Source organism: Labrus mixtus, chromosome 21, assembly GCF_963584025.1.
Source record: "Labrus mixtus chromosome 21, fLabMix1.1, whole genome shotgun sequence".
NCBI classification, from domain to species: domain Eukaryota; kingdom Metazoa; phylum Chordata; class Actinopteri; order Labriformes; family Labridae; genus Labrus; species Labrus mixtus.
Window position 1 is genome coordinate 4,942,869 of NC_083632.1, and position 12,379 is coordinate 4,955,247.

Here is a 12,379-nt window from a genome sequence, read left to right on the forward strand (position 1 = left end):
TTGGGCAGTCAAATAGAGGTTGTGCCTGAGGTGCCGTCTGGCATTGCCTCGGCCCATGTCTGTAGTTCAGACTCTGCCAAGGCGACTGGCACAGGCCAAGCCCCGATGGAGCAAGACAAAAAGGACGTTCGGTGCCATCCTATCGCCACACAGGCAGCTGCAGATAGCACACATGGCAAGAGTGTCAGAGTCCATGCCTTCAAGCGGAGGAGCAGAGAGGGAGACAATCCCATGTTTGGCCTGTAAGCCTTAAAAAAAAAAACGCCCCTTGAAAAGAGTTTCCTGCTGAGTGCAGGGAAGTGAAGTGCTGGAAAGATGAAACTCTGTCTTCCCAGAGTAGTAAACACTTAGTGTGTTTTTTTTTTAAATACATGGAAATGAAATACAGGACAGAAAGTAAATGAAAATGTGGCTGATGTATTTTAAAGAAAATACAAAAGTTGGAACGGAAAATGGAGGACCCAAGAGGAGAGGGCTTCCTTATTTTTTTATTGGTTCCCAGGCTTTCCGTAGCTGTGGTTCTCCCTCTCTCTCTCTCTCTCTCTCTCTCCCTCTGTCTGTCTCCGTCTTTTTCTCTCCGGTGGAAAATATGGAGCGCTCTCCCTGTCCTGTGATAAAGCTGTTGCCTGTGAGATGGGAAAGAGAGATCCATCAAGCTGAGGCGTTGGTTTACCCTGCCAATCCGCACCACTGAGGGCTGTTACGCGTACATGCTCCATCCATACATCATCTACCAAGCCCTTCTGTGCCCAAATAACATGGGTTTGGCCGCACGTTTCTCAAATCCTAAAGCACTCTGGCAAATCCTCTGAAAGTCTTGATATGCATGAATTCTGAAGGTTGTTTCTTGTGGTTTGTTTAGCTCACTTCTACGAAAGCGAGCTGGAAAAAGTGTAGAATAAACCCCCTTGGCTACTCGGTGCCAAATGATAGGGTTACAGTCTCTCTTTGTTTGTGGAAGGATAACACTTCCATCGACCTTGGGTTGCCAAGAAGAAGAAGGAGAAGAAAAAACTAAAACATTGAGGAATAGAAATACAGAGCAGGAGGAAAATTGCAAACACCATTCTTTCTTTTTTTCCATTTCAGTCATACTGCTTGTAAAGCGCCTGGAGGCAGAACTGCTGTGTTGTAAGAAAACATTATCTGGCAGGTTTCCATGAAGTTCCGAGAAAATAAACATCACTGACATTCACGGGCAATGCTCGAAAAACGACTGCACCAGAGAAGGACTTCAGGTATATCACCTGAAAATGGAACATTAAAGGGCACACCTTGAAACTGTATTGTCTCGAAAAGGTCAAACATCTCGACTTCAGAGAGGATAACATGATAGAAACCATTGCAATGCATGGAAGCTCAACAGGGCAATAAATACTTAATTCAGAGATCTTCAGATTTCTTTTCCACACAACACTTGACTGAATTTCCAAATTGGCCCACACGCCCTCCAACACCAGAAAAGTAAACAGCAGCTGTATATTGTACAATCTATTCTGATGTGACATGACTGATGGTAAATAAGTTAATAAAACATGACTGCTAAAGTAATATCTTTGATTTTTTAATATTAATGTTGGAGCATAACTGCGAAAAATGTTGGAATATATAACAATTACTCAAAAAACGCATTTCTTTTGTGGCTCTTAATGAGCATCAGTGAGTCATGGGTTTTAACGGTTTATATTTACTGGGTGTTTATTTCGGTGAGGGAGGAACACTTAAGGAACAGGAAATTATTCAAAAGGCTAAAAACAGCAAAGTTCTTATAACAATATCTAGAGGAGAATCTTTTCCCTAACATCGCGCCCAGAATAAAAAACAACAGAAGTGAGGACAGCTTTAGGTATTTAAATGTGGCTGGGTCAACAATGCTGCCATTTGGGAAATGAAGGGCAAAAAGCCTATCATGAAATCATAGCCGAGTGCTACTTAGTTAACGTTATTAAACGGACGTCTAACAGCATTAATCCACAATCTCGTCCTCCCTGTTTATTTATTTCTCAGATGGGACTCTGTAGAAGCACAACCCGGACCTGTCTCCTCGTCTGTAAGTGGAGACAATTGAACAAAAACTGCCTTTCGTTTAAAATCTAAAAAAAATAAATCTGGTTAAAAAAAGGTTGACAACAACTTAGACCGGCAACTTCTCCACAGCTCGCAGCGGTAGGATTCCTTTCTCGCCCGCTAGGTGGGCGGTTCTACAAGTATGTGATGTGACAAGAAAGCCATGAAGTGAGTAACAACAAATTTATTTATCTTGGAACAAAAATTTCCTTTTTTCAAATTCTAAAAAAAATTATCAGATTGGAGATTGGTGTACTCTATGTTACTTGATTCTATGTTTAATCCTGTATAAGAGGCATGTCTATCCCTGTTATCCTTATCAGAACATCTCTGGTGTTTTGTACCCTCAAGGACATAAAAAAGTAACCTCAAGCTCTCCTTCAGCAATATGAATCCCTGAATAAATGCTTCATAAAGTACAAGCTAATACCTCATAAAAAGACCAACAGCTGCTAAGCTCAGTGCGTCTTAGAGACGATGAGGTCAAACAGGTTTCTGCCTATAGAGTACACACAAACCCAAAAGTGAACAAACAACTGAATCCTAGAAACAATGTAACCTGATCTTAAAGTTACAGTACCATCTGCTGGCATTGTGAACTCTGAGGGTGGCAAAATCTTTGGCAGCCCCGTGGGTGACCCCCCCCTGACCGTGATCAATCATTCTCCCTTTCTGCACATGCTCATCAAAGCTCCTGGAGTTCCCGATCCCTGAGGCCTGGAATATTTGTATGAAGCGGACCTTTTGGCTTCTTCATTGCTAGGTTTCAAGCAGTCAACAAACAGCTCTTTTTTTAGGTGTGTCAGGTGAATACATCAGGTGTGAGTGCCTGGTGGAGATCCAGGTGGTGTCTACAGAGCGCCCTGCACCTGCTCCCTGTCCTCACTCACCCATCGGGGGGCAGATTCCCAGGATGCCAGAGGGCAGCTGCTGACAGGCACTGCTTTGGATAGCCCCCTTTGCTTCTATCTGCCTCCCTTGCACGGGGCCTCCAAGGGTCAGCTGCTGAGGGTACGCAAAGATGTTGGTGGTGGGGGTGGCAGAGGTCAAGGAGTTGGCAAGGAGGAGGGGGGAGACTACAGCCATGGGTGGGTTGCATGCTTACAGCAGGAGGTGAGGGTCCTGGTTTTACAATTATACTCCCTGATAATCACTTTCACAATCCAAAGGCAGCTCCGGGCTCATGCTCAGGATGGTGATCACGTTACGTCCGCTGTGTGTGTGTGTGTGTGTGTGTGTGTGTGTGTGTGTGCCCTCTACAACCCCCGAACGTGACCCCCTACACCCACCTCCGTCAGTCCTCTCAACTACACCTGCCATCCGCAAACCTGTTTCCTAAGCGTGCGGATGTGGTTGAGCTCCGGAAAACAAAACAGACCCTCTAAATACTCCATTAAGTAAAAAAGACTCTATGAAAATGCATTTTTAACTAATCTACCATTCAGTGAGTTAAGACATTCTGAGGCTCCCCAGCAAGAGAAGTTTTATTTTCTAAAACACATGAAGGTAGACCTATAATGGGAATCTCATCTCAGTGTAGAAAACCTTTTTTCTTCTGGAAAAAAATCAAATTCCGACTTCCTAGTTCATGATGAATCACATCCTCTACGTTAGAAACTTAGCCTCCACCGCCGTATTTAAGGGAGATTTAAGAATATTTCATTTCTGCTTGTATTTTCCAATGAAGTGTCGGAACAGGCTAAAACAACCAGGGGAGCAATTAAGGTGAAATCTGTTTTTAAAATCTCGCCCGCGCCTGTGGAGGAATGCCCCAAAACAAATGGCTCCTTTCAAAGTCTAACTGGAGATACATTTTAGGGATTCACGCGGGGAAAATTATACTCGCTATAGCAATAACATGTCATCCAAAAATCTATAGATTGTTTATAGTTCTTACATAAGTTCAATGAGGTGTTTTAGAGTTGGTATACAATCTGTAGGAAACTGAGTAGGGGGTAAAAAACTTAACGACACTCAAAATAAATAGTTAAAACCAAAATTGTGACGGCCAAAAATAACATGATTGTGTCCGTTCGATGTTAAACAGCAGACATCTAGTGGTCACAAGCAAGTCAGAAAACATGTTCCTACTGACAAATTCTGACTTTAATGGAAAACCAGGTTTACATTGAACAACATGCATTCTTTAATTTTTAATTTACGTACTTTATTCAAATCGCTGGGCAACACGTCATTCATTTATTCCTGACTAAACTACATCCAAGGGCAGCAGCGAGCGCCAAAATACACTGAAGGTGCTTACAGTTTGCATGTTCACATAAATATGGACACACACACACACACACACACACACACACACAGGGGTCACTGTTAAATCTGGCCTCTTGTTGGTATGTGGTTTTTGCCATGACTACATGGTGAAGCACTTGTCCACATGCATGTACAACTTTTTTTTATTTTACAGTCGAACACGTCACGCAGCTTGTTCTGTCATTACTTCACTGTTCACATCCAGCCTCTCCCTTTCAGAGTCGTGTCATGCTTTCCACCGCTCCTCCTCCGAGCCCCTTCACGCTCGCGAGTGAAACATCCAAATGGGAGCGCAACACGGCGAGATGTTTAAAACTCTGCCACCAAATCAATTAACATCGACCTCTGAACACAGCCAACAAATCAGAAACTTGGAAGAAAGCTAAATTAAAACCTTGTGAATTCAGACTTTAACCATCAGAAGATTTAGGGTGTGCAATATTTATTTCCTTTTTAAACACGATATGGGTGTGAAAAGAAACCCCACTCTATAGCCTGATGAGGAACAAAACTTCTGATTACTAATGAAGACAACATGACATTCATTCATTATTGTTATTGAAGTAGGTATTTTGAATTTTGATTCTCCGCTTTCGAAGCCGTCTTGCCTCACAGACCACCCAACAGTCGGGAAACACAGATCAGATCCACCCTGCCGCTCTCTGACCCCGACTTACTCTTTCATGATTCAGACTCCGTTTTTTAATACCCTTTGCAAAATGTCCTTTCAAATACGGCCAGTTTTCTAGGGAGGGAAAACCCCCCGAATTAAATGTCAATTTTCAGATTTTTTTTTCCAACTGTGCGTTTTCTTTTCATTTGCTTTTTAAGTTCCGCAAACACAGAGAAAAACATTTAAAGAAAATCTGGAGTTTACACAAAAGTTTTCCTGACATAAACTCCCTGTTCTTTTTTTTAAAATTATTTTCTGAATATTTTATTGTTTCATTTTTCAAAGTGGTTATTTGTTTTAGATGTTTAGTGGTGAATATAACAGGAACTGATACGTGTATCCCTGCTCGTACTCTTGACTGTTTGTCTGGATAAATACGCACCAGTCGGGGGTCGGTGGCACACTGCCCTTGTGTTAACAGGTCAGACATGTTTTTAGGAAGGATAATTAACCCATTAAGGGATCTGGTGAAGGCTAATCCAACCGGTCTACACACTTCAAACGGGGACCGCAGCTGGGTCTAGACAGGTGAAAGCCGGCCGTTCAGTAACCCAAGTAGTCCGAAAACACAATACCGACCGCTCTGCAGCATGGACCTCTGCTTTAGTCCACAGTGTTTGTGCTTGACCTCCTTGTTCACTCTGAGTGTCCATTTCCACAACAAAAGCCTAATAGGTTGTATGTGATTATACGGGTACACCGCAGAGAAATGTGTAGTGAAATGTAACACTGACTGAGCGGGCGATTGGGTCCGGTGTTGGTTTCCTGTTTGACAAAAGGCCTTAAAGTCTTGAGGAACTAAAGAGCAGAAAAAAGGAAGAATTCAGAGAGCTACAATCATCCTCAACACCCCGAAGAACTCACTAAGATGTGAAAAAAACGATTTAAAGTTGTCACTAAGATTTTAATATGACTTTTTTTTTTTACCCGACTGTTTGGAGTCTTTGGAAACATAAAAGTTTAAAGCTACCAATGTTTCATGCCGCGACAGCCGTGCTGTCAAAACGACAACTTTTATCCGTCTCAATAAATTACAGATTTCTTTTTTTTTTGCGTCCTAGCTTTGGGTGGTGTGCGACTTCAGGGGCCGGTTTGATGGAAAATTCCCATGACGAAGAAGACAAGTGTAATTCAGAGAAAAAGCTGGGAAAAGAAGGAGGGCTGGAGATGCTGCCACGTCACATTAAGAGCTTAGAGGTGTTAAAAGTTTGTTCCACGCGTTCCCACAGGGACGGAGACGAGTGATTCACGCTGAGGACGTGTATCGGCCTTGACAAATAAACAAAGAGTCTCCAGAGACGGAAGCGTCCACGTTTTGAAGTCTTCACTGTTGCTAATGAAAGGAATCCCATAATTTAAGCTAATTGGATACAGTGATTAGTCACAGAAAACTCGCCTTGTTTCCAACAAACATAAACACATTGTTTTTATTTTACTTTAATATATTTTACAGCACATTCAGGTACGTGTGTGAAGTCGTTCTTAGCTGTTGACAGTTGATACATGAACTGAAACATATTAGATTTCAAACATGGACTTGTTTCCTTCAAGCATCAACACATTGTTTTTTTTCAGCTTCTTCTTCTAGACAAGCCTGGAAGTATTTTGGTTTTTTAGTATTTGGGAGAGCTTTGAAATTTAAGCCTGGCCCTTTATTTTTTGTAAACATCAAGATAGTCTTGTATTTCTGAATTCAGAAGGACAGCACTTTTTATTTTCAAGCATGTAGGGGACATGTTTGAAGCTCTTTCTTTGGATTTGAGAGTTTGCTCCCTTACTTTACAAATCAGCCTTGAACCCGCCCTTGTTTTGTACAAATTTCAATACATATTTTATTAATTAAAATTGGAATCAAGTCCAATTTTATATGGATAGCATACTCCATTAAAAACATAAACACAGTGTGCTTTACAGTGAGCTCAATGTGCTTTTAAAGAATATCATTTTGAAGTTACTGAGCATGTGCAGAGCTTTTATTCCTAAAACGTCACACAGTCACTTTAAAACCTGCACTTGTTCTCCACAAACATAAAGACTGTCTTTGAGTTTTAAGCAATGTTGAGTTTAAAACTTGTTTTGGACAGTTGTGAAGCTAATTATTTTTTTATTTTTTTGAGTAGTACTCGTCGTATTTGGAAGTTCATTCCTCAACTTCTTTCCTTCCTGCCGTTGTTTTCTACAAACATAAACAAGCGGTATTTATTATTATAATTTTAATTTTAAAGGTAAAGTATTTTTGAGTTTTAAGCCATTCCTGGGCTTCTGTGGAGATCCTTGTCTTTGTTGTTCATTCTTAAACTTTTAACGCCTCAGTTTTCAATCCTTAGCCTCTTTTCTGCAAACATCTAAAGATAGTATTTTAGTGTTCTTCATATTAAGGACGCGATTATTGAGTTTTTATCACGTTCGAGGCTTGTGTGGAGTTTGTTCTTCAACTCGAGCACATCCAACATGTCGTCTCTTAAAAGCATTGATACATGACAGTGTCTCGGGGGGGAAGTACAGCTTGTGGTGATTTAGTTAAATTTAAGATGCAATCGGGCTGATTTCCTAGTTTCAACAAGCACTTTAGAAGAACAACACAACAACACCAACAACTTCAGATAAATGCGACTCAATCAAAAGCTTCCGCAGAAAAACCGTCAGAGAGAAAACTCTCAGGCGTTGTTGAGGAGAGCGGACAAGATGAACTCCTACAAAGTGGGCCACGCTGTTGTAACAGTTATTTATTCCTCTTTTCATTTCAAGGGTCCTTGTGTTCTTTAAATGGACGGCATTAAGAGGAAACCGGCACTAAAGGTCCGTCCTTGGAGGCACGGTCCAAATTCCAGAGAATCTTGGCAACTCCTTGGGATGGATGGGACCCTCTTGGATATAAAACCCCACAATGGATGAATAGGTAAACAGAAGGGTGTGAAAGAGTGATGGGGAAAAGAGAGTGTTCACTCTCAGAGAGGCACAAAGAGGGAGGTGTGTGAGTGGGAGATGGTGGAGAGCCAGAGTGTTTGTGGGGGAGGAGAGGAGGGGGAGCGAGAAGGGCATGGAGGGAGTTGTCGGATAGGGAGAGTAAAAGTTTTGTCTCCAGGCTTTTAGAGGGTGCTGTGTGTAGTGTTAACTCAATCAAAAGGTGAATTATACCTCCAGAGACACTCAGGTAACCTTTCATTATGGCCCTAATCCTTCTTAATAACAGAGCTGCGATGTCGGCAATGCCCCATTAGACAGAGAACCACTGAGAGGGAGAGCCATTATTCCCCACGGGCCTGTGGAAATGTGAACACACAACACTCACACACACACACACACACACACACACACACTCGCCGTGACAGATGATATCGATCACAAAAATTCAACTTGAGCGAGGAAAAGCAGCACAAACCTCCTCCATAAGGAGATGGAGCAATGAGGGAGAGGCAATGTTCATGTGGTAGTGTTTCTGAAGTTTGTCTTGTGTCAAGGCAAGATTAAAACTGGGTCTGTGATTCAGACTAATATATCATATAAAAACTAATTAACACTAAAAATTCAGTAAAAATGGTTTGACATGATGTATATTAGTTTATAGCCAGCAGGTTTTCTAAGAAAGGGAATATTTGCATAGTATTATCCAGAGTTTGGTGTATTAAATTATGTTCCTGAGTGAAATAAACTCGTAAAACTTTTAAAAAGTTTGAAAACTTCTGACATTTATTTGTGGTAAAAAATTGTAATTAGATTGTAATTACTTGTGTAAATTAAGACTGATGAACCTTTTTCATTAGTCAGCACATGGACAAAATAGGTTTTGATTTTTAACAAGCAAAACATGTTTTAGTTTTTTGATTACAAGCTCATTTTAGTTTTCTGTAACTTGTAAAAAAAAAAAAAAAAAAGGGTTTCAGGATTTTTATTTTGACAGTAGGACAAATATGCTCTTAATATTTACTCATAAGTCAAGTGTGTTAAGAAGTGCAGAAAATTAATCTAAAAAAAACTTCTCCAAAAGTTCTACTGAGAGTGAACATGTGTGTTAAGGCTACTTATGCTTAGACATCACAGTGATCTGCAGAAAAGTAATCCCACTAAAACTTAAATTAAATTAACTTTCATGAATGTTGAGATGCATCCTCGTCTTATTAACCAGCAAAATCAAGCCGTAAATGTATTCCACCACAGCCCAGACGAGGGTAACAAAGGTGCAGTCAACCCTAAAATGTGCAACAAAATGAGCAGCCTGATAACATCTAATGAAGTCAGGCTTAATGTGGCGTAATAAATCAACAGGCTTGTCCGCGGTGTTTCTTCATCCAACAGCAATTAAGCCGGCTCGGTAAAAAGCTAAGATGTTGAGTAAAGATATCTGGGTTATGCACACTAATCTTTATCAGAGATGTCGCAGCAGGTTGAATAAAAAAGTTGGACAAACACGATCCATCATGGTGGCATTTAACTAGCGATAATAGAAGTTTTCACAGGGATGTTAATAAACCACCTGTAAATACTTTAAAGTAAGTCAGTAATATAAACAATTTTCAGGATTTGCGTCTCGTTTTAACTCCTTTAAGTAGCAAATTAATTCAATATTTACCTGTACCACTCCAGTCCGTTGTCATAGTTTCGGTCGAAGAAGTGCGGCTCCGCTCCCACGGCTCTGATGTCCGGATGAACCCGGAGAAACTCCAGCAGGGCCCGGGTCCCCCCTTTCTTCACCCCGATGATGAGAGCCTGTGGCAGCTTCTTGCTCCCCTCCCCGAGCGGACTGAGTTTACCTGCGAACCTGGGCGACACTTTCCTGGAGGCAACTAAATCCGGAGGCGGCAACATGAAAGACTCCTCGGGCTGCTCCAGCGTCTGCTCATCCGCGAGAACCCGCGAGGAGCGCCTGGAAGCCCCGTAGCCTGTCAGCTCCGACCCGGCTGTCCATTCATAAAGCAGTCTTTTACTCCTTATCGACCCTCCTAAGTCCTCATTGTGATGTCCCTCAACCCGGCTGGAGGACGCTTTCACCGGCGAGGAGGTGCTGCAGCGCTCCGTGAGGCAGTGCAGGAGGAGAAGGGAGGTGAGGAGGGAGCACAGCATGACCGCCGCTCTCCTGAAGATGCCTCGGGACGGGGGGTCCAGTTTACTGATGCGGCTAAAAGCCATACCGGTCCCTGGGTGGTCGGTGCAGGAGCCACAGCCATGCTAGGCACACATAACCGAGACTTCTTGCCATTAAAAAAAAAAAACGGAAATTGAGTCTTCTACCACAGTTTGCTGCTGTGGATGGTAACACCTGTCTTTTCACCTCCCCCCAAAAAAGAAAGTGCCAAATGATACCTGCTGCACTCAGGTAAGGACGTCCAAAAGTGACCGGAAACTGCGAAAACAAAAGTCCCACAGTGTCCACCGATGTTTGTTTGCCTCAGGTGATAAGGTCTCTCCTCTGTCCTTCCTCTGTGTAGGATGCCACCGCGAGCCCTGATGTACCAGCCGCACGTGTATAGAGTTGTAAACTTGTCTCGCACGTCAGGTGGCTTGACAGACATCTCCCTGACCAATGTGATGAGGAGAGTACAAGACAAGGAGCCAATCAGATGCCAGGTGGGCGGGACACTGAGACACAGAACATCCCAGTAAAATAAGAGCAATTACTATGTAGGGTACTAAATATTGTTTTAACTATATGTGACGTCAGTACAATAATTTACAGAGATATAACCAAAATAACCCAATAACTTTAATTTATTTAAGTCCACTTTTACATTTTTTTCTTTCTGTTAACATATTTTTTCATAGTGGTCAATCACAAAATCACGTTTTTATAATGTTTACAGTGGAAAAAATGTTGCAAGGACATTTAAACAAATGTACTAAGAGTCATGACAAAAGATATGTTCCCACATTTCATAACATTTATTTTCAATTTTTTTAGTCAATTACTGAACTGTAGTCACTATAAACTTTTTAATTTGCGCAATCATGAATTTATAGACGAAAAGTATGAACAAATACATTGAAGTTTACAACACAAAATGTTGAAAATAAAATATAATGAATGCTTGAATCCATACAAACTGACATATGTTAAAAAAAAAAAAAAAAACACACACCACCTCGAAAACAGCAGACGTGATAAAAGCACAAACATCCTTTACCTCAGTAAAAGTCTGGTTACTTGTTTATAAAAACAAGGGTTACAAGTTGAAGTTTCTCAACCGATTTACAAAAGTAAAAGAACAAGCTCTGAAATGTACTTACAGGTACTCCTAACTGTATAAACGTTTAAAGAAGCCCTCCTAGACAAACAATTAGTCGGCTTGGAAATGCTTTGAATCCTCTCCTTCAAAGGCAATGTTGGTTCTCTTTAATCCATGTTGGTACAAGCTTTCCCCCGCATTCCCCCACGTCTTTTTTGTCCTGATACGTCTTCAGTGTTGTTTTCCGTGTTTTCCGAGTGTTGTGGGTGATGAGCACTGATGGCTTCCCGTATAAGAATCTCGTTCTCTGTGTGTTGCTGTCGTCTATACTTAGGTTTGAGTTTGTCTTGATATTGGACGGCGGCCCCAAATTATGAAAATTACTGAAAATTCCTCGCAAACAATAACGTTAAAAGCTTTATTTCAGCTGAATCTTTGATGAAAGTATGCCACCTAAAGTGCTTGACAAACAAAATCAGATGGAGAATAATGCATGATAACAATAAAAAAAAAACATGTTGTGATCTTCTATAGAAAGGGTATCATAATTTGGCATCACTAAAAAAACATGCTGCATCTTTAAATACATTAAAATAAAGTTAAAAGCCTGATTTTAAAATGTAACGTTCAGAGAGATTTTTGTGTTTTAATGTTGTGAGTAAAAGTAGATAATTAAAATACATTTCTAGGTAGATTACGAACCCTTCAAAACTCTACTTATGTTCAGTTTCAAAGTGTTTTTATGTTGTTTCCCCCGTCTACTCTGATTTAAAGGCAGAAGTTGTTGTCTTAGTTTCTGGAGTAAATTCTAAATAAATTTGCATCTAACCAAGTTTTGCACCAAATTAGCACGTTTTAAAAAGTTAGAAACATCCGTCATGTCTCGGAGACTATTTCTCTCTGTCAGCCTCCACATGCAGCTGAAGTCAGGCCACCAAAGAAGTCGGCCTCTACCCTGAACTCTTACTTTATGACACGCAGAAGAACAAAAAGAAGCGAAATAATGATAAGGGGGCACATTACTTCTTTACAAGTGAACAAGAACACAACCAAATGTTTCACATCTGCTCCAGCCTTTTTTTTTTTTTTTTTTGGGGTGGGGGTTATTAGCATGAGAATGCGAAAGCAGTGCTTCAATGCTGCACAGCTCACTGCTCCAGAAAGAGGATGGGAGACCTCGACACTGAGCTGAATTGCCGATGCCAGA

At 41.1% G+C, this 12,379-nt stretch overlaps 1 protein-coding gene across 1 annotated transcript in view; it reads right to left on the reverse strand.

Moving 5' to 3' along the window:
- Positions 1–10,455, reverse strand: part of LOC132955123 (heparan sulfate glucosamine 3-O-sulfotransferase 3A1-like) — a 34,869-nt gene extending 24,414 nt beyond the window's left edge. The window contains exon 1 of the mRNA XM_061027811.1: positions 9,582–10,455. Within this exon, the coding sequence (XP_060883794.1) occupies positions 9,582–10,138 (557 nt within the window). The 5' untranslated portion in view covers positions 10,139–10,455. The remainder of the gene's footprint in view (positions 1–9,581) is intronic.
- Between the last annotated feature and the right edge of the window lie 1,924 nt (positions 10,456–12,379).